This window comes from Perognathus longimembris, chromosome 14 (genome assembly GCF_023159225.1).
Source record: "Perognathus longimembris pacificus isolate PPM17 chromosome 14, ASM2315922v1, whole genome shotgun sequence".
In the NCBI taxonomy this organism is placed as follows: domain Eukaryota; kingdom Metazoa; phylum Chordata; class Mammalia; order Rodentia; family Heteromyidae; genus Perognathus; species Perognathus longimembris.
Window position 1 is genome coordinate 45,547,603 of NC_063174.1, and position 20,795 is coordinate 45,568,397.

General features: G+C 37.3%; 1 protein-coding gene across 9 annotated transcripts in view; it reads left to right on the forward strand.

The window, feature by feature from the left end:
* Nrxn3 (neurexin 3) overlaps window positions 1–20,795 on the forward strand; it is a 1,433,525-nt gene that overhangs the window by 1,290,136 nt on the left and 122,594 nt on the right. For 7 of the 9 annotated variants that reach the window (XM_048362219.1, XM_048362221.1, XM_048362224.1 and 4 more), the window contains 2 exons: window positions 2,084–2,173; window positions 7,371–7,678. In XM_048362219.1, coding sequence (XP_048218176.1) covers window positions 2,084–2,173; window positions 7,371–7,678 — 398 coding nt within the window. The remainder of the gene's footprint in view (window positions 1–2,083; window positions 2,174–7,370; window positions 7,679–20,795) is intronic. The other 2 variants (XM_048362220.1, XM_048362223.1) reach the window with 1 other exon arrangement.

Sequence of the window (20,795 nt, forward strand, 5' to 3'; positions counted from 1 at the left end):
CAGAAAAGTGCATTCTGTTTTTAGATAATACTTGAAAGTATATACAACTTTATTTTGGATTAATAGACTTCTAAGTACCTAGATATACCAGGAAAAATCATTAAAAATGAGTAACTATAACAATGGGCAAAATTAACTTCCTTCAATATAGGCTTATTGAAATACCAAGAAATAAAGTTTTTTTTTCTCTAGTTTTTCCTTTTTGCCTACCATCTCCTCCTCATTCCATTTTCTTTTTTAAGATAGGCTACTTTGAGAAAAAATTGTTCCTGGTGATCCAAAACTATAAAATTCTCTTTCTGTTTTGTTACATTAGCCTTTTGGTATGTTTTTGTTTGCTTGTTTTTCAGTACTGAAATTAACCCAAGGGCTTTAAGCATGGTAGACAAGTGTTATACCCCTGGGCTACACCACACCCCTAACTTCCTTTTTATGTTAGTATGTTATACTTCATGCTAGCCACATAAGGCTCTACAAAGTCGGCTCAAAACAGCTCCATAGCTGCCTTTGTCATGAGCCTTTCTTCAAAAATAATCATAGGAAAAAATAAAGGAAGAGACAGCTTCTTGGAATCATTTCTTCATGGAGAAGCCAGTGGGAAACCATTATTCCCAATATAGCATATCTCCTCAATATACAAACACACATGCATTTAGGAACACAGCACACACACACACACGCGCACACACACACACACACATTTTCTTATCCAATGATGATGGACATAATGGGCCTACATTTTGAAAATGTTGTGGCATGATTTTATTCACTTGGTCCAATGTTGTGTTTAAGCCTACTATTCTTCCTGGCTTTCACAGTTCTTAGTAAATTGTTTCTAAGCTACCTGTTCAGGGATTTTTATTTCATTTTTTAAAAAATATTAGTAATTTGGAATTGAGTTCCCTAAGTTCCAGTATAGGACCATGCATCAAAAATGATGAATTACCATTCACTAGTTTCTGCTAGATCAATGTGGGGCTGGCTGATGAGATAGAACAGTTCCCCCAAAGCATGGCTTCATTATTTTGTTATTTGAAGCATACTCATTAGGGGCATATCTCTACAACACCACTCTCTGTGTCTCTCCTAATTAGAGAAACCATTCAGGAGTGGTAATAACAGTTACTAAAGGAAGAAGAGGCACACTAGCAGTTAAAGGTTATGTTTGAGCCTTGAAACAAATTAGGTGTTTCATGCTTCAAAGAAATATCCCGAATGGCCCTTGTGAATGATTACTTGTATAAAAAGAGTCTCTCATAGGAAGATGAGAAAGAAAGAGAGACAAAGAGAGACACACAAGAGAGGGAGGAAGTTGAGGAGGAAGTAGAAGGAGGAGGACCAGGAGGAGGAAGAGGAGACAGTGGAGGAGAATAGGAGAGAAGAGAATAGAATAGAGGAGAGGAGAAAGAGACAGGAAGTGAGAAAAGGAAAAAGACAGGAAGAGAGAGACATAATGAAGTGGTAACCATTTGTAGCTTTTAAATCTGCAACAAATCTGGAGAAAGGAATCAAGATCTAAGGAGATTGGAGGTGGTATATAAGCAGGGTCTTGTAAATGGAGTAAGATATCTCTCTTGATCATCAGGATTTCTGTTTTCTTCCTTGGCTCCCTCTGCTAAAAAGAAGAGACACTACAAATTCTTGAAAGGAGAATACAGGATAGATTCCTGTGCTTCCCATAGAGACACATTTTAGTCATAGTGGGGTATGCAAGCTCCATTATGACATTGTGAGAATGATGTGTCAGATATATTGCTCATAGGCTGAGGAGATCTCTGTGTCTCAATTGGATCAATTAGGTTGTGATTGGGTTGAAACAAAGACAGAACGAATGAACTCCGTTTCTGTAAACAATCAAATCTTTTCCATGCCAACATGATGAAATAGTGCCTAGCTGAGATTAACCTGACCTCAAACATGTCCGCCAAGGCAGAGTGACTTCAACTCCACCTCCACTAAAGATAAATTGATAGCTATCTCTAAAAAATGTCATAAAACAAACCAAAAAAACCTAGGATGCTTTTTTTGTAATGACTTATTGACTTTTCAGATTGTTCTTTAAGCTGTTTTTTAAACTTTAAAGGCAACACTGATAATGAACGCTTCCAAATGGTAAAACAGAAAATCCCCTTCAAATATAACCGGCCCGTAGAAGAGTGGCTACAGGAAAAAGGTAACCGTCGTTAAAACTTTCATTTTAAAATCATTTGATTCTAAACCCTCATTTTTAAAGCCTGCAAATAAATGTTCCTTAAATGATAATCGCCTGCTGCATAAATGACTGTTTTAATTTTCATTATAATTTGTGTCAGCTTCCACCTGCCATATGTTGATAAATCATGCTATAATACATTGCCATTAAAACACAGTTAAAGGGACTAACACTAGCCTGCTGTCAGTGGGACATGCACAAACAAGAAATTACAGGAACCTCTAAAAAAAACAAACAGAAATGTATTATGGCAATTTAACCACTGCATGACATTATTTGTTAATTTGCTTTAAATTCCCTCACACACTGTAGCTTTCTAAAGAAATTTCAAAAGTATCTTTTAAACTCATATCTTGAGGCTCTTTTGGCTTTACTATCTGCTAACTAAAAAAAAAAAAAGACTGTTGTAACTTAAACTGCTTAAAACAAATGTCATAAAGGAAGCAATGTGTTTTTAAACAAAGAATGAAAAAGATGAATTTTTGCCTCTAAATTCACTGGAGGCTGAATTTTATGCCAGATTAATTACATTCTAGTTTCTGCCTGCAACAAAACAACACAAAATTTGTTTTATACTCTGGTTGTGTTCTACCCTGTTGTATTTTATTTATTTATTTATTTTGTGCAACCAAAGTGTAAGTGGCTAAGACAATTAGTTGGATAAGAGAAAGGCTCATGAAAGGCAAAACAATTGCTTCTGCTTTGCAAAAGGAAACCACTCTGAATGAAAAGTCAGTGCTAGTAACTCCTGGTGGAGATATTTGATAAACTATTATTATACAGTGAAGAAAATTCTCCATCTCTGAAAACTATTCTGTACTTGCCTGAACCCGTGTATGCTGCTTTTATCTCAAGACCTAAAGTGAATCTTTAAAATTTATTGATATTTGATTGAGTTCCTGGAAAAGGGTACTTGGGGCTTTTATATACTATCTCACTTAAGGAACCAGCATTGGTGATAGTTTTAAATTGGATGAAGATAGGCAGAGCTTTGAACATGGAAAATCCTCACCAAGTCTTAACTGTTTGCCCTGTTTCCCCCACATATGTGGTCTAATTAAAAATAAATTAAGAATAACTCTAAAAAGCAAATAATTTTGTTTTGTAATCACTAGCTCATAAAGTCCCTTTAACAATAACGACAATGATCACCTCACTTTGAAAAAGGAAAAGGCAACTAGATGCATGTCTGAGTCTCATGTGCCTGAGAGAACTTTTTTTTGTTTCATTTAATTTTACGTTTAATACTGTTTATTTTACTCCATTGCCTTTTAAAATCTAAGTTTAATAGCATGCCAGGCATTTTCATTTGTATAAACCATTATAAAGCAATTAGTAAGCTTTTAGTTTTCTTTCTGATAGCAACCTTATCAATTGGCTTTCATAGAGAAAGATTCATTTGGATACAGAAGTGAAGGGCTGGATGGGGAAGGGGTGGTTGAAGTGGGATGGAGGGAGGTATCTTAGTTTCTTAATCAAATATATATGTTATCGATGCATAAATATTGAAAAGACTTCATGCAAATTCTTAAGGTTCTCTTCTATATGATTTCGGCTGAAATTACTTTTTTATGTAATTAGAGGAACATTTGTTCTATTGCTTTAGCTCTTCCACTGCCTAGCTGACTGCTCCAAGAAGGAACAGAAAACATGTACTGAAAGACCCTCTAAAGACAATGGAGTTTGAAAAGGGAAAGACAGAGGATGATTAGACAGATGTATTAGGAAGTACTTAATGCCTCTGCTGAATTATTTCTGGCTTCAGGGAAGGGAGTTAGGTAACAGCATTCCCAAATCTGTTTTCTGTCTCTGTCTACTATTGACTGACTTTTTGACCTTACACAATCCACTTAAACTTTCTATGTCTCAGGTTTCCCCTCTGTGGAGAGGAGAAATAATACTGCCTATTCCCCAAGGGTGTTCTGAGCTTCAGTTAATTAGTCTTTGTGTGACACTGACTGGGGACAAGCAAAGATTTAATTTAAACATGTGTGAATTTGATGTCCAAATGAGGTAACAGTGAAGAACTTTTAGGAGGATACATACTTGAAACAAAACAAAAAGCCCTCACTTCAATTCTATACTAATTTGATAACCAAATTTTATATTATTGATGAAATACCATTTATCAAACTTGGGTGTACATATGTATGAATATATATAAATATCTAAAATATAAATATATTCATACATACTTGCACACATAAACATATATGTGTCAATGTACGTATATAAATATATAATACTCATTTATTTAAAAAATCATCAATACTAAGGACTAATAATAATGAGAATGAGATCTGGCACTGATTTTGTAATCTCTTGGGAAAATGATTGAAAGAGAAACTTTCACTTGATTTATTGGCAGAAACTAGTGATGGCTTTTCTCATTTATGCACTCTTCTCTACCTAATTGAGAGAGCTAAACCAGTCAGAAGAAGGAATGGTAAGAGACAGAGTGGGCACTCTTCTTTCAATGATTTCTAGCTTTGTTACTAAGCATCTAAATCAATATACAGAGGTCTGGCAGAAAGTTTTAAGGAAAAAGAAACAGACAAGAAAATAGAAACCCAAATGCTTCCTGCATCATGATGGAAAATGGAAGCATAGGCAACCCCTTTCCTGTGTCACCCACCAGTATTTCAGTTACAAGAAACGATTAGTTAAATCAGTGATAACCAGGAATGAAGCAGCAATTTAGTCTTATAAATCCTAAATACATCTAGCCTTTTCAAATTCTTGGGTCAATCTCAAATAAGCAAAGAGCACTATATGGAGTAAACCCTAGCAATGAGAATGAAAGAAATCCATCATTTCCAGCCAGTGTAATTCAGGTTTGAATTTCAGTTTTCTCAGACCCTCTTTTTATTTGTTAGCATTGCCAGAATGAATATACTAAGAAAGTCAGATGAGAACCCTTATAGAGATTATCATCGTAAAGCAGTTCCAAGAATATTAAAATATAAAATATTCTATAATCAGATTATTCCCCATTAACTAACCACTAATGCTGCATAACATTTTAAAAAGATGTACATGAAGATTATGAATGAGAAATAATTGTGTGCATGGAAGAGATATCTTGGCCTTGGAGTTTCTAGTGTGGAGATAATGATTTTTTTGCCCTAGAAATTTCCTATTAGAAGCATTAGCAGCTTTTTCCAAGTTGCTGCAAGTATCTCCAAATGCCTATGCAAAGTTCAGGAAGCATTTCTTGTCCTCATCCATCATACCATTCCTATTTTAGTAAGCTTAGGGCTCCCATTTTTAAAAATAAGCTATTGTCCAAAATAAAATCATGAGTCATATGAACCCCAATCTATTAGCCTGTGTTACTGTGCATTAAGTGTTATGCTTCATCTCATCAGGCCAAAAGCCAGAAAAATACTAAAGGAAGTGAGGGGACCATCACAGAATCTATTTGATCTGGTTCCCTTCACCCTTGGGGTCTAGACAATTCTGTTAAGCCTATAGATCCCTTTCCTCTGGACCAGAGATTTTTATAAAGGGCCAGTCATTTTCACTATAACAAAATTCTCTGATAAGGTTCCCAATTTTCTGAACAGGTGTTATTTATAAATCTTTCTTTGCAATAGGCTCTTACAAGTTGTCCGATGTGTAAGGCTGCCTCTAGTATAGAATCCACCTTGAGCAGTTTCCCTTCTGTCTCCTCATTTCTAAACTACTGTAGCTTGAAAAGGTACTTCACATTATATACCAGAAATTTAAGGGTAGCTAAACATTGCGTAGCCTTGAAAACCTGGTGATAGATAGTAGGAGAGATCAGGGGCCCAGACACTATAGTATACCCCTCTTCAGGAAATTACAGGCTGTAAACCTCAGAGTCTTAGAAGTATTATCTCCTTTTATTAAGCAGGCAATAATAACAGGAAATTGTTTCCAGGTATTTATGATTAATATACTAGATGACTGGATTAAGAATGAGTAGAACCATGGCTTTCACATTGACTGGAGAAAGACTTGGAAGGGATGTATTCAATTCCATTAGTATTTTTACCTTTTCTCCTTATGACAACGCTGACAGAAATAATACTAAGAAAGAACTTTTAACCTGGTGCTATCATGATAAATTGTAATGAGTTCTAAATGCTGTTATTTTTCCCCAGGAAAGATCTAGATTGAGATAGATTGTTTTTGAATTAGTAGAAATAGTCAGGAGTAAGATGACTTGAGTACTGTTGTTCTATATGCTATTCTGCCATGATTTCATGTTGATAGTTTTCTTATCACAGAAGTATAAATGATCCCCAGATAGAAACTCCAAGTAAGACAAATTACTGGTATTTTCCAATCCATTAACATATTTCTATGTCATTTAAGGAATTTTGTGTGTTGTTTTCTCCATCAATACTCATTTTGCCTTTAAAAATTCATTGATGCTAAATGACAGCTTCCTACCGCTCCCTACCCCTAGTTGAGGAGCTGCTTCAACACCAAATATTATGGCCATAAGTCACAGTCATATGACCATGGCTATGTGGTTGTAGCCTAGTTATAGGAACATAAATTCTGCATTCTCAAATTAGTAGATATGTATTGGTCATCATGTTAGTAAACAGTCAGTAGAGATATACTATTATTTACTAGTAAGATTTATGTGAAATTATGTATTTGATGACTATAATGTCCGTGTTTATAAGCATGTAATGAATCAATGTCTCTTAATTTCAGTTAACAGAGTATATCAACCCTCATTTTTTAAACCCAGTGTTCACATTCATCACTGAGTTTTGTTGCCATAAATCACTCTTTTTTATTGTTGTGTTAATTTGTAGCATAAAAAAGTAGTAGGTATCTCCGACTCACTCTACCCATCACCTCATTTAGATATTGCTCTCATTCTTAATTATATATCCAAGCTAACTGCTCTCATCATTGAACCAAAGTATCTTCTTTCTAACAATATAAAATAAAGACTAGATTATTCATATTATACAGGCCTGTCAGCTAGACACTGGAAGAGATAACCATAACAAAATGTTGCTTGCCAGTGTTGATCTGAATATTTCTCATCCATGTTTTTCCCCCACTTTAATTGCTCAAGGGAGCCTCTCTTAATGCTCGGTTAATGCAAACCAGGTAAGTCAATGTGGAATATGTACAAAAATAATAATATTTCCTCCACCCAACCCACTAGGCCGGCAGCTAACCATCTTCAACACCCAGGCGCAAATAGCCATTGGTGGAAAGGACAAAGGACGCCTCTTCCAAGGTCAGCTCTCTGGGCTTTATTATGATGGTTTGAAAGTACTGAACATGGCAGCTGAGAACAACCCTAATATTAAAATCAATGGAAGTGTCCGGCTAGTGGGAGAAGTCCCATCAATCTTGGGAACGACACAGACAACGTCCATGCCACCAGAAATGTCCACTACTGTCATGGAAACCACCACCACAATGGCAACTACCACAACCCGCAAGAATCGTTCCACAGCCAGCATTCAGGTGAGCCATTCTATGCATACCAATCACTTTTGCAGTTTTTTGTCTTTGAAATATAACTATCATGGCCAGTGCTCCATGCCGTTAAAGAATTTGAATTACTATGTTTGAAGGAAGCATGCCTGAAGATGCTTATCATAATAAGACCCAAGTATAGGGCAAAATGAATTCACTGCTAAAGGAGTTGTAAAAGTCTTAGGGTACTCGCGGGTTATAATGTCCCATATTTTTCACTGAAATGGTAAAGCTGTTATTCACAATGAAAAATGGATTACAATTTTAATATGATATTCTCCCTCCTCTCATTTTATTACCTTCTCTTTTCAAATAGCAGAAAGGGAAAAGAGAAAAAAGGAAAAATTTGCTATCATTGGGAAAGACTGTATCCTGGTTCAGTTCTATTCATATCCTCCAGATGGCTTTGCTAGAACATGAATTGTTCATTATTGAGGCCAATGGGTATCATTAAATCAAGGGCAATTGAAGCTACAAATTCAACTAATCCATGTGAAATGCAGTCTTTTTGTTTGATATTAAGTCTTGATTAATCATCTGTCATTTTGGTCCATTTTGTTTCCTTTATATTTGACCAAGATACTAATTACATTAGAAAAAAAATGTGAAGGTTTTAATTTAGCTATGCAGGAAGTCCTTAGTTTTGTGGTAAGGGTTTTTTGTTTTTCTATTTTAAAGTAATTATATCCAAGCTAAAGCATAATACTTTGCTGAGTCCCTTGGCATTTCATAAATCTAGTTATTAGGGGGTAGGAGGTTAATCGAGTTATTAGCCTTAAATGCTCTGGCATAAAATAAGACATTCCAGTTGCTTATGGGGAAATTACCCCTAGCTTGGTTAGTGTTTGTAAAAACCCCAGTACATCTGTACATGCCCTTTCTGTTTCTTAACTTTAAAACATTATCCAAAGCTCAATTGAATCTTTGGCATCCCTCTAACATGGACACTGTAAACTTAAAAATCAATAATCAATTAAGTCTCTTAGTGATTCCCATTTTTCTGAATTAAGTTGCTGCAAGTTAGGTACAATTAAGTGTGTACTATCTTCTACTTCCCTATTGTTTGAGCAGAAATCTAGACAGCAACTTACATGATTCCATAGGAACAATTTGAAGCTGTAGCTATAGAAGATGTTATCAGCCAATTTTATGTGTTTTCCAAAGGCTGCCAAGAACCTGGCTGGCATAGCAGTCTTATAATCACACGTGCAGTTACATGCATACCGATGCTCATGCTCAAAAGAGAAAAATAGCACTTCTCTGCTGATATTAAAGCAATAACTCCTGACACCTCACTCCATTCACTGAAAAGAAGATAAAAGGCAATATATATTTCTATTATGACTCTCTATAGTTCAAGAATAGATCTGTTTATTGTTGGTGAAAGGATAGTTCTATTTGCACAGGTTTTGGCAGACTTGTTTTGTTTCTGTCAGAATATATTCGACTAACTCTGTGGGAAGCAAAGGAGCAAATGGCTTTTTCTTTGTAGGAATGGCTGATCCTGTAGTCTTTTTTTTAAGACCAAATTCTCACTGACCACAGGAGGATTTAATGTTACACAGGGATCCAGGTACTAAGCCATGGAAATTGTCAGTTTTTGGCTTTCCCTCCTGTGGCAAATGCATAAATGGGAGTAGACTAGGTGAAATTCCTTAACCACTTTCTATAAACTAAGAAGCTAATACTTGGGCTGGGGATATAGCCTAGTGGCAAGAGTGCCTGCCTCGGATACACGAGGCCCTAGGTTCGATTCCCCAGCACCACATATACAGAAAACGGCCAGAAGCGGCGCTGTGGCTCAAGTGGCAGGTGCTAGCCTTGAGCGGGAAGAAGCCAGGGACAGTGCTCAGGCCCTGAGTCCAAGGCCCAGGACTGGCCAAAAAAAAAAAGAAGCTAATACTTGTGGAGAAGAGTGGGCTTCAAGGTGCAGAAGAATGGACAGTGAATGTACCTCTTAATTCTCATAGAACCTCTGCTCTCTGAGAATGAAGCTATGGGGAAGAGCCCACACCAAAAGCTTTTCTCTCAGTTGCGTTTCTTTTCCTTGGAGTATAGTAGTAACTGCATTGTTACCTATATGGCTTTCCTTTTACCTTTTCTTTTTTGTGTGCTGGTTCTGGGACTTGTACTCAGGGCCTGAGCACTGTCCCTGAACTTTCATGTTCAAGGCTCCTGATCTACCACTTGATCCACAGTTCTACCTCTGTTCTTGTTCTTGTTGTTGGTAGTGGTGGTTAATTAGAGATAAGAGTATCATGGACTGTCCTACCTGGAGAGGCTTTCAATGGTGATCTTTAATTTGGAGCCACCTGAGTAGCTAGGATTATAGGTATGGGCCACTGATAACCCAATTCCTTTTACTTTTATCAAGACTATAAAAGTGAATTATAAATCTGTTGACACTCCGTTTATAAGAGTGTGTAAATATGTACTTGTGGAGGAAAGCCAGCAGCCTGGCAGAATTGATTAGACTAGGATGAGGCATAATAATCCCTGCTCATTATTGAAAATACAAATTAGAGGAGATAATTTTGTGCCAATGTATTTGGACTTTATCATTCGTGACACTTAGCTATAAGAACGATGCTTTTTGCTCTGTAAAAAACCCAAAGGCCTCATCACCAAATCTGTTTGAGCCTTGAATATATTTTATCGATATGTCAGCACATCAATATTTTGTCCTATATGAAGGCCTCAGAATACCACCCCTCTTAGATTCTACCAAACAATTCCAAGATCATGGAGACTCTGTTGTCAGCATAGTCATTCCAGAACCTTCCATATGCCTATGTGGTCCAGTTAATTTTCTTAAAGAGGACTCATAAAGCTCTAATCTCTGGGAGATACTTCAGAAAGAAGTAGGGAAGATTGCATTTCATAGTCACTAGTACATAATTTATTTTTTCATCTGTGTGAAATCATAAATAGAAGACTGTTCCAATGGTGCTCTGCTCTGTCCTCTTGCATTGATAATATTAATTAAGGCAAAGTTGCCTTAAATCTACCTCACTTACAAGAGAAAAGAAATAAGCATCTGAGTCTACAAGTGTAAAAGCACAACTATTCAAAAAACCACAGATTCCTTCTGAAAGCATAAGCTAAGGAAACATGATTTGAGAATCTTGTTTCTGGTGGACTTTGGCTAGTGTTTATTTCAGATCAAAGACAACTGTGAAGTACTTCCCTTAACTGCATGTGAATGTGAACAAATCACTTTGGAACTGATAAAGCTCTCTACTACTCCTGTCTCCTGGATGTAATTGGGGCTTTGATCTTTCTGATATTCCAGTTTATTAGGACATGAGTAAGAATTACTTGTAATGGACATGGGTTATCTTAAATCACTTAACTCTTAATTCCAATCATTTTCATTAATAATTAATTTGATTACTAGTTATTTTAATTAACTTTAATTCCTGTATGTTTTAGAAAATTTTAAAAAAAAGCAGGAAAGGCATTATTACCTACTTTATGGCTATTCAACAACTGTAAATAGAATAGCTATGGACAAGCTTTTCTTCTAGAAGGATCTAGGTGATTTGGGCAATTTTGTTGTTTTTTTTTTTTTTTGGCCAGTCCTAGGGCTTGGACTTAGGGCTTGAGCACTGTCCCTGGCTTCTTTTTGCTGAAGGCTGGCACTCTGCTACTTGAGCCACAGTGCTACTTCTGGCCATTTTCTATATATGTGGTGCTGGGGAATTGAACCCAGGGCTTCATGTATACGAGGCAAGCACTCTTGCCACTAGGCCATATTCCCAGCCCTGGCAATTTTTTTTTTTTTCTAGCACTAAGTCAGGCTGTAACTTAGTGACTATATATATATTTGGACTAAGATAGCCTGGGTCTAAATCTAGTCCATTCCTTTCAGCTATGGGACCCTGGACATATCATATGTGTTTGAGAAAACTATTTCTGAGAAAACAAACAAAAAATAAACTTTTCCACAAGTTAGTGTCTTAAAATAACAACACATCATTCGATCTCATTAGTCAGTCAGTTGAAAATTTCAGCTGGTTTTAGCAAAGCAATTACTCTGCCCCTCCTGGAGTTGATGGGGCTTGCTCAGTGTCTGCTGGGGCTGGATTCTTTCACTTCCCTCACACACCTTTACCTGAGTGTCACAACTGGGTCATTTTCCTTTTCCACATAGCCTTTAGTGTTCTCACTGTGATCTCTTCAGCAGAGAAGTCTGACTCCATTCATGAAGTTTTCGGGCTCCCAGAGAGTTTCAAAAAGCTGGAAAGAGATGCTGCCAGTTCATTTTGGCCTTGGAGCTAGATACTGGCACTGTATTATTTGCAGTTGTTTTAGATTCCAGGGCTTTCCCAGTTTGGGGGGAAGAATATAAACCTGTCTTCTTAACAGGAGTAACAGCAGGCATTTCCAACCTGTATCAGTTGCCTGTGTTGTGAAGTGGGAGGTGTCTAGCAGTGCCTGTACTATAGGCTAACTATAAGGTGGTCTGAGCTCAAATGTTCAGAACAAGGATATCATGCAGTGCTAGAGTGGAGATGTTTTAGAGGTTTTATTATTTTATTCTATCTCTAGCATAAGGAGCATCCGTCAGGCATCAGCTTAGCATAGAAAGTGGAGCTGCTTCTGCTCACAGGAGAAACCCAAGTGTTAACTTTGTTTCAGAATAGAAGCTAGTTTGGGGAAAATCAAGATTTTTGGAAGGGCCAGGGTAGAATTTAGTGGCTAATATTAGCATTGATTAATCAAAAGTGTCTATGATTTATCAGGAAGGGACTTCTCTCACACCCCATTATTCATCTGGGACATTTTCGTTCATTTTCCAACCAATCCAAGCCTTCTGTGGGCCTGAGAACCTATATCCTGTTATGAAATCTCTCTATTGGCACATATTTTGGGGAGTACAAAGAAGAGGAATCCAGGTTCCTTGCCATGATGGAGGGAAAGACAGCTGGTTTGTCATTAGTTTATGATTGGCTGTGTGTATTGATGCTGAGGAGTGCTATATGAGATGGCTTGGTCAGGACTCATGGATGAGTTCGGATGACAGTAGGTCTTGTAAAATGAGTACAGTCGAATGGATATGGAGAGGAATGCATTCCAGGTTCCAGAATATGCTATAAAAATTAGATATGACAATTCATGGTAGAGATAGAAAAGTCCAGTTAAATAAAAAAAGATCTGGGTGAATAGATGGAATTTGTGAAAGCCAACAATCTAGATTTTTAGAACTCTGTTCCAATACTCTCCCAACTGAGGGAGGAACCAGACAGGCAAGCAGAATTGGACTCCCTGAGGTACTATCATCAGGAATGTCCCAATTGCACAGGTACTTCTATTGGACCTGACTCCAACATGTCCCTACAGATATTGATCCGTAAGCTTCTAAAACGGAAAAATGAAACAAAACAAAAAAAACCCTCAAGTCTGCGTTCAAATTTCAAGCTTCTCCTTCAGACAGAAGGAAAAAAGTAAGAAGTAAGGGTCTTCTACTGCCAACACTGCTTTCAACATCTACAACCAAAATATTCCCAGGAGAAGGGAGAGGACCAAGAGGAAAATAATAGTTTCAAGAATAATGTGCATTCTTTTCTCTTTGGCCTCCAGTGTGGAGGTGCTATCAGAAAAGGGCTCAGGGTGTTCTTTCTGTGTAAATTGCTACTTGGAATTATTTTAAGCTTCTAGCAGACGACTAATCATGGCCCCCTTTTTTTTCGTGTTGGTCCTTGGCCAAGTCACCGTGACATTGGCATTAGTGCATGCCACCAGAAATTTGCCAGAAAAACCACAATGCTCCAGCCGGGTTCCAACTACCCTGATAAACATGAGGAATGAAAGACTGAGAGGTCTGTGAGATTTTTATTCTCATCTACAGTTTCTCAGTCAAGGTTTCTCAGTCAGATGTAATTGCCTTTCAGAAATTCTATGAGGAAGCAATGATTTTCAACAACACATGTATGGGGAGGTATTGTTAACCTACCACAAATCCACAAATTGCTACCTATTTGGGCCCTTGGTTTTAGGCTAGACACAGAAAGGGACACATGTGAGACTTGATACTGAGTATTTCAAGATGGGACATGGCAAAAACAGTGATTCAGACATTATGACTTCACACTAGGTAGTATTTTATTATGTAGAATAGAGGACTGTGGGATTTAATATCAGAATTTCCAAGCTGGACTCTAGTTTCTTCCAGTTGCTTAGCTATATGTCTCTAGGCAGGTTACTTAAGCCTCTTCAAGCTACAGTATCTCATTATCCATCTAAGGGGCATAGCAGTGCCATTCTCATAGGGTTACTGTGAAAACTAAGTATGATCATAAAAAGCAAGTCATAGCATTCACTGAAAAAAAAAATGACATTGGAAACCACTTCAGCCTAAGAGAGACTATACTAGACCCCATAGGTCCTCATTGAACCTAGCCTTCCTGAGAGTTGATAAAAACAAGGAAAATAATTTTAACTGTTCCCACCCAAACAAATTCACAATGACCCAAGACCTCTTCTGAGATGCAGAACTCTGAGTTTATCCATGAGAAGATATTTCTATGGGAGACTCTTTCATGCTCTGAAGTGATTCCACATAGACTCCTCTAATTGGGTGAAGTGTCCAAGACGGCCATTTCTGTAGATCAAAGTGGTCAAAGATCAGCAATTTCACACTGTTGAATGACATGCATGACATCAGATTTACAGAATACTATTATCTAGCCAGGGTATTTCAAGGTCTAGGGTAGAATATCAATTTTGCTGGAGGTTCTCTGAATAATCAAACTGCCTTGGATTGAGATACAAGATAGAGTTACTTCATCCAACATACATGCTATAGCAAAATGTAGATCACCTAGGTAAAAAAGGGTTATACTTAACCAAGGCAATTATCACTCTCTGTCCCTCTACCCTTTTTCCTGCCACCACTAGCTTGATAGAAATGAGTGAAGGAATCCATACAGTTTCCTCACCTTTGCTTTTACCAATAGACAACAGAACCTCCAGGGGAAGTTTATTTTTAGGATCAGAGCTCAAGTAATATTGATTAACAGCCTTACATAATGTGCGGCTCCAGGGTCCGTTCCTTTCCTGCCAAATCTCATAACTGGGGAAGGCACTGAAGATTTGTCAGTCTAATTAGACTTCAGCTGCCAGCCAAGAAATATCTCCTATCTTCTGCTTACCCTCACACAGGTACTTTCTTTTCCTTTCTTGGAGAATTATTTTGGAGGAAAGAAATTGTACTCTAATTTACCAGTTGCCTGGTAAGGCTCTCAAGTGACATTTTCTCTCCAGAGTTTCAGAGATCTAATGAAAGAAAAGACAAAAAAAGGACTTGATGGATTTGCTTTACTTTTAAAGACTTGTATGTTGGTGGTATGAAAGGGCCAGGAAAAGGAATGCAAAATTAGCTTCTTTTCATGCCTTTTAAAAATAACTTGGATGAATGGAACATGTACTTCCCAGAACCATGTCTAGTCACTTAACGGGTCGTCTGAGAAGGTCTTGACTGCAGACAGGCTAGAAGCCTTTATGTGCCTAGCAAACGTGGTAGAGTTACCTTCTATTTTGGCTACAATGTTGATAGGCTAGAATTTCCATCTGAGCTGTGAATCCATTACTGGATCTTATTTCAAAGTATTTAAACAGCTGAGTGGGAAGCAGGATCGGTACTTGGCTACTCCTGCTTGGCCCATGTGCAGTGTTTTTGGGTTTTGGGTTTTGTTTTCCAATCACCTCACCTACCAGTTAGCCAAGTCCAGTGCCATATAGTCTATTGGTCTTCTCCTTGTTTCTTTGACCACATTTCCTTCCACAGTGCTCCATCCATACAAATTTTCCTAATCTTCCTTGAATGCAGAAGTAGAATGAGGATTAAGCAACTGAGGCCATTACTGAGTCAGAACTTATCTTTACTTAAAGATTAATTTTTAAAATAATTTTCTCATTCTTTCTTCATAAATATTAACTTATGTCTTAAAGGCACTTCCTTAAATTTAGCAGCTTAAATTGAGTGTCTCAGCCAGGTGCCAGTGACTCATATCTAGAGTCCTAGCTATTCAGGAGATTGAGATCTGAGCATTATGGTTCAAAGCCAGCCCAGGCAATAAAGTGCACGAGAGTCATATCTGCAATTAACTAGCAAGAAGATAGAAATAGAGCTGTGGCTCAAGTGGCAGAGCATACCTCTTGAGCAAAAAACCTAAGGGATGGTGCCCAAGTCCTGAGTTCAATCTCCAATACTAGCAAAAAAAAAATGCCTTGCCTAATGTCTATTTTCATATGTTTTTGTTTTAATCCTTCCATGATGGAACCAACTCTACCCAGCTATGCAAGTAACTCATTCCCTCACATTATACAGGCTTCTGCTCGCGTCACCTTCAAGAAAGAAACTCAAGAAAGAAACCATGTTCTATGAAATAGCATATTCTGTCACCTTCTCTGGCTTTTGTTGTCTCCCTCAGATCAGATATCACTACCTGACAATACATTATATTTATATATATATATATATATAGTATCTATGCTAGAATGTCAGTTCTAGGATGGCTTAAGAGGGTAAGTTGAGGAAAATGAATAGATCAAATTAAAACAACATTAATGATTTTTAATGTGATCCCTCTCTTTGCTGAAAGCAAAGTGTCCAAAGGCCACTTCTATGTAAAATATCAACTGCTTAACAAATGTCTTGAGTTTTCAGAGTTAATGATTCTAATTGAGGGCCAAGGATTAGTACATTTCTGTCTGTAAATCCATCACTTAATTTCTATTTATATACAATGAGCAAGTGATTTTAAGTGGTAATCATCATTAACAGGCTATAAGATGGATAATTCCATTTGCCTGTGACAAAATGGTGGGAGGGGAGGGTGTACTTTTGTACCTTGCTGGTGCATGTTTGAGTGACTGTAGAAATTAGAAACATACTGATGCTGTTATGACAAGTCCTGCCTTTTGAAACCTTCTAATTAATGCCTTGGTTGTTGAGAGTGCTGGTACTATTAGCTCAATGGAGAAGTAAAATTCTTGATTTTTTTCATCTTCCAGGGTTGAAATAGCTGGGAAATAACACACACCAACACACACCCTGTCTGTGGTGGGTAGGAGGCATGGGGAGGATTACTTGATGTGAATTTGATTGACTAATGTATATAAGGTAGTCTCTTCCATCCCTCATCCCCTTTCACTATGTGTATGTGTGGGAGAGTGAGGGGAGGGTATGTATGTGTCTAAGAGAGAGAAGAAAAGACAGACAGGCAGAATAGAAACACAGCAGACAAAGAGACAGTCAGAGAGAGAAAGAGAGAAAATGAGACAAAGAACCAGAGCCAGAGGGAAAGAGACAGAAAGGCAGGAAGTCAGAGAAGAGTCCCATGTATGTTTTCATGTACTGATGGCTTATTAAATTTTACTAAGCATGCATGCAGATAAACCTATGTGATTGATCTGCTTTAGGTCTAGGTAGTACCTGAGATCCTGCATTTTGCACATATTCCCAAATGATTGATTGCATCCTGCTCAGTTTTTGGAACAAGGATTGAATAGATATTTGTGTGCCCATCGTGAGTAGAAATACTGTTTATTTATCTTACCTAAATAATTCTCAGTGTGCAGTTCAGAGGTCTTCAAAATACTGTGTGAGTAAAAGAACAGATACCCAATGAAGGATTAGCAAAGAAGTCATCCCGCCAGACCCCGCTCCTCATTCTAAATGCTCCCTCTTCCTGTCCTTAATGCTACCACCTGTCCCACATGCACATGGGAAAAGAGAAGGGAGAATTGAACTTGTCATAATGTTTATCCCCCTTTCTGAGAGATGACCTCCAATGAAAGCAGAAGGACGTGAATGATTTTAATTTACAGTAACAATGGGGAAACCAGTCCTCCCCATCTAGAGTAGTATAAATATATAAAATGACAGATTTTGCTGCCCTGCCTTTCTACTTCCTCCTTGCTGATACCGAAAGAGACACATATTCATTCACCCACAACTCATAACTGAAATGCACAATGAAATTTCACCCAGCCTTTATCTTGAAGCTGCTGTTCCAATGATTAATGCCCCACTGGCTAGGAAGCTGTTCTGCTGAAGAAAGACAAGGAGAGAGGAAGACACATGAACTATATCTCAGAGGCCATTTCTCATTATTATTATTACCGTTATTAGTTCCTTACTACCCTATCTATCCTGTTAGAGAATGCTTGATCTATTGGCAAGGGGGAGGGGATGACATTTGCAAGTGGATTTCATGAGGGAGCAATGAGCAAGGACAAATAAATAGATTTTGTTTTCCCTAAGAGAACGGACCTCTGTGGGGTTTTTGTGGTTGTTGCTGTTCCTTGAATTTGTGCAATTTCTTCATTGTTACTATTATTTTCATTTTGAAGATAATAGGTCCTTCCATCTGTGTCTTCTTCTAGGTTTTTGTTTCCCTGCCCATAGGCATTTATTTTTGCATGTGTTCTTTTGTCTGTATTCAGTCTGTCTGCAAGAATCAATATGATAAAACTATGCAAATGTTATCCCTGACCACTTATACCAAAGACAAGATGGCAACATTTCATTGCTTTGCACCTCTCTTAATATAATTACCTGCTCATCTTGGTTGATTTTGAACATTTGAAATACCTATTTCTTAAATGTGTTTCTCTGTATGCATGTGTTGGATGAACCAGTGCCTGACTCTCTACAGTTTCTCATTTAAAGTAAGTGTGATTGTGAAATTATTCCTGGCTTTGTCATTTAAGAGGAGTGCACAGCAGGTCCTGGTGGAGTAGATGGACCATAATAGGAACATTGTCACAACACATGAGTGTCCTGATAAAATGGCAATTCCGTTGCCTGTATAGAAGGCATTGTGATCTCACTTGGAAAATGCTGTACTTTCATAGTTGAGTTTATGAGGATTTATAACTGAGGCTCCCATATGTAACTATGATTTTAATGAATTTTCAATTCAATAAATGAATACTTGAATTAATTGAGTTAGTTGTGGGCCAGGTGACAGTCCTAGTAACTTGGGAAATATCAATAAGCAAAACAGACAAGAAATTTGGTTCCTTATGAAGCCTCCATTCTCCTCTATATACACTGATTAGTGCAAAATGGTACTGGGCTTTGGAAAAGAAAGAGTTAGAGACTTTCTTTGCCTTAAAGAAAGAAAAATGAGGGAGGAGGTAACAAGTTGAACAAGAAATATACTCGCTGCCTAACATATGAATCTGTAACCCCTCTGTACCACACTTTGACAATAAAGAAAAAAGTTTAATAAGCAAAGAAGGACATATTCTAGTAGTTTTCTTATATTTTCTAAAAACATGAGCAGAAATTTTTCGTAAATTCATTTTTATTAGAATGTATTACTTTTGACTCTGGAAGGAAAGGATTGAGGTCTCTCTTCTCCACGCTGCCCCCTGCCTCTCAGTCATACACATTTCCTCATTATCCAATTACCCAATAAAACTCTTACATCTTTTAGTTTAGAATTTACATAACTATGAATACATAATATTTATTATGAGCAATGTAGAAACCTCCATGAGCTAATTTGTTCCACAAATATTTGCTAGGTGCATAGATTACACCAGGTGCTATTCCAGGAATGAAAAATTCTACAGTGGGGAAAGTGAAATAAAACCAAAACAAAACAGAATTCATATCTGGTCCTGACATTCCATTCTACTGTTATGATTATCCTTCCTTTCTTCTTAATCTCTTTCTTAATGAATACCTCATTATCTCATTAGCTAGCTTACTTTTCTAGCCACTTTTTATTCAGCATTACAGATAACACAATTATAAAAGTCCTCTCAAGATATCCACACGAGTAGCAGTCTATCATTTCTACTGTTTTCTTGGAGACCTCCCTCTTGGTCTCCTTTCCAGCTTTGCCTCACAGCTGTCATTCTGGTCTCCCTTACTGTGCTTTCTGGGAAATTCCTGAGGCTAACTGGAGTTTTCCTTTCTTATTGTATGCCCTCTTTTTGAAGGTGTACAGGATCCTGTAGCCTCCTGAGAAAGGGATAGGTGAAGAGTAAATCTATCAAGATGTTACCTGTCTGAAGAATATCTCATTCCATCTCATTCTTAATCAATTGTTTAACTGGTAGGGGCTTCTAAATTGGAAATAACATTCACTAATATATCTGAAAACATTCATCCAATGTCTTTACATATATTGCAATTATTCACAATAATTTGGTATCTGATTCCTAGAAATGCTCCCTTCTCCTCTCCTCCCCTTCCTTCCCCTCTCCTGTTCTCTCCTGTCCTCTCCTCTCTTCTCTTGTCCTTGCTTCTATATCAGCTCAGTAGACATCCAATGAACATTTAAAACCAGGATTTCTCATGTTGCTGCACTCTAAACTTAATGTTCTTGTATCGTTATACTTATTTGCCCATTAGCAGGGTTGGCACCCTAATTTTTGTGTTATAATTTTTCAGCTGAGCTCTTACTAAATATGTACAACACACAAAATGAATAACTACAATTACGCAAAAGCATAAGATTTTGACTTTAACAATGTGTTGTAATAAAACCTACAGTTTTAAATATGTATGTGTATATAATATTTATTAAAACTTTCCATTAATGTGCCAATTCCAAAAAGAATTATGTGCCACCCATTCCGTCTATAAACTGAAGCAAAATAGTCAACTCTCTTTTTGTGTTTCCTTAAGCAGCTCTGTTAATTTTGTTATTTTCACCATAGTGCTTTTCATTTACTGCCTCAGAGTGAGTATGGGTGAAATAACATGGGTAAATATTTTAAACTTTCTGTATCCAGAAGTGAGCAGAAGCTCACTCTTCTTCACACCAGATGCTTATATTTTTGAGAGGAACAAGGATTATAATTGTCACTTGGGAATTTTCCTGGTGTGAAATGTCAGGCAATGTTTTTGTGTCTGGGTTCCCTCAGAAGTATTTAGTGATTAACTGTCCATTTGGCTCTCAGCTTTATCACTTTTGTACTTATTTTCCATGTGTGAGTTCACAGACGCTATAGGAAAAAAGCTATAGGCAAAAGGAATTGCTTCCATAGTTCCTTCCCCTAAAGGGAAAAATACAATCTTAGATCCAGAGCTATAGTTCTACTTTGAATTCCTTCCACCACCATCGATCAGTGAATTAGT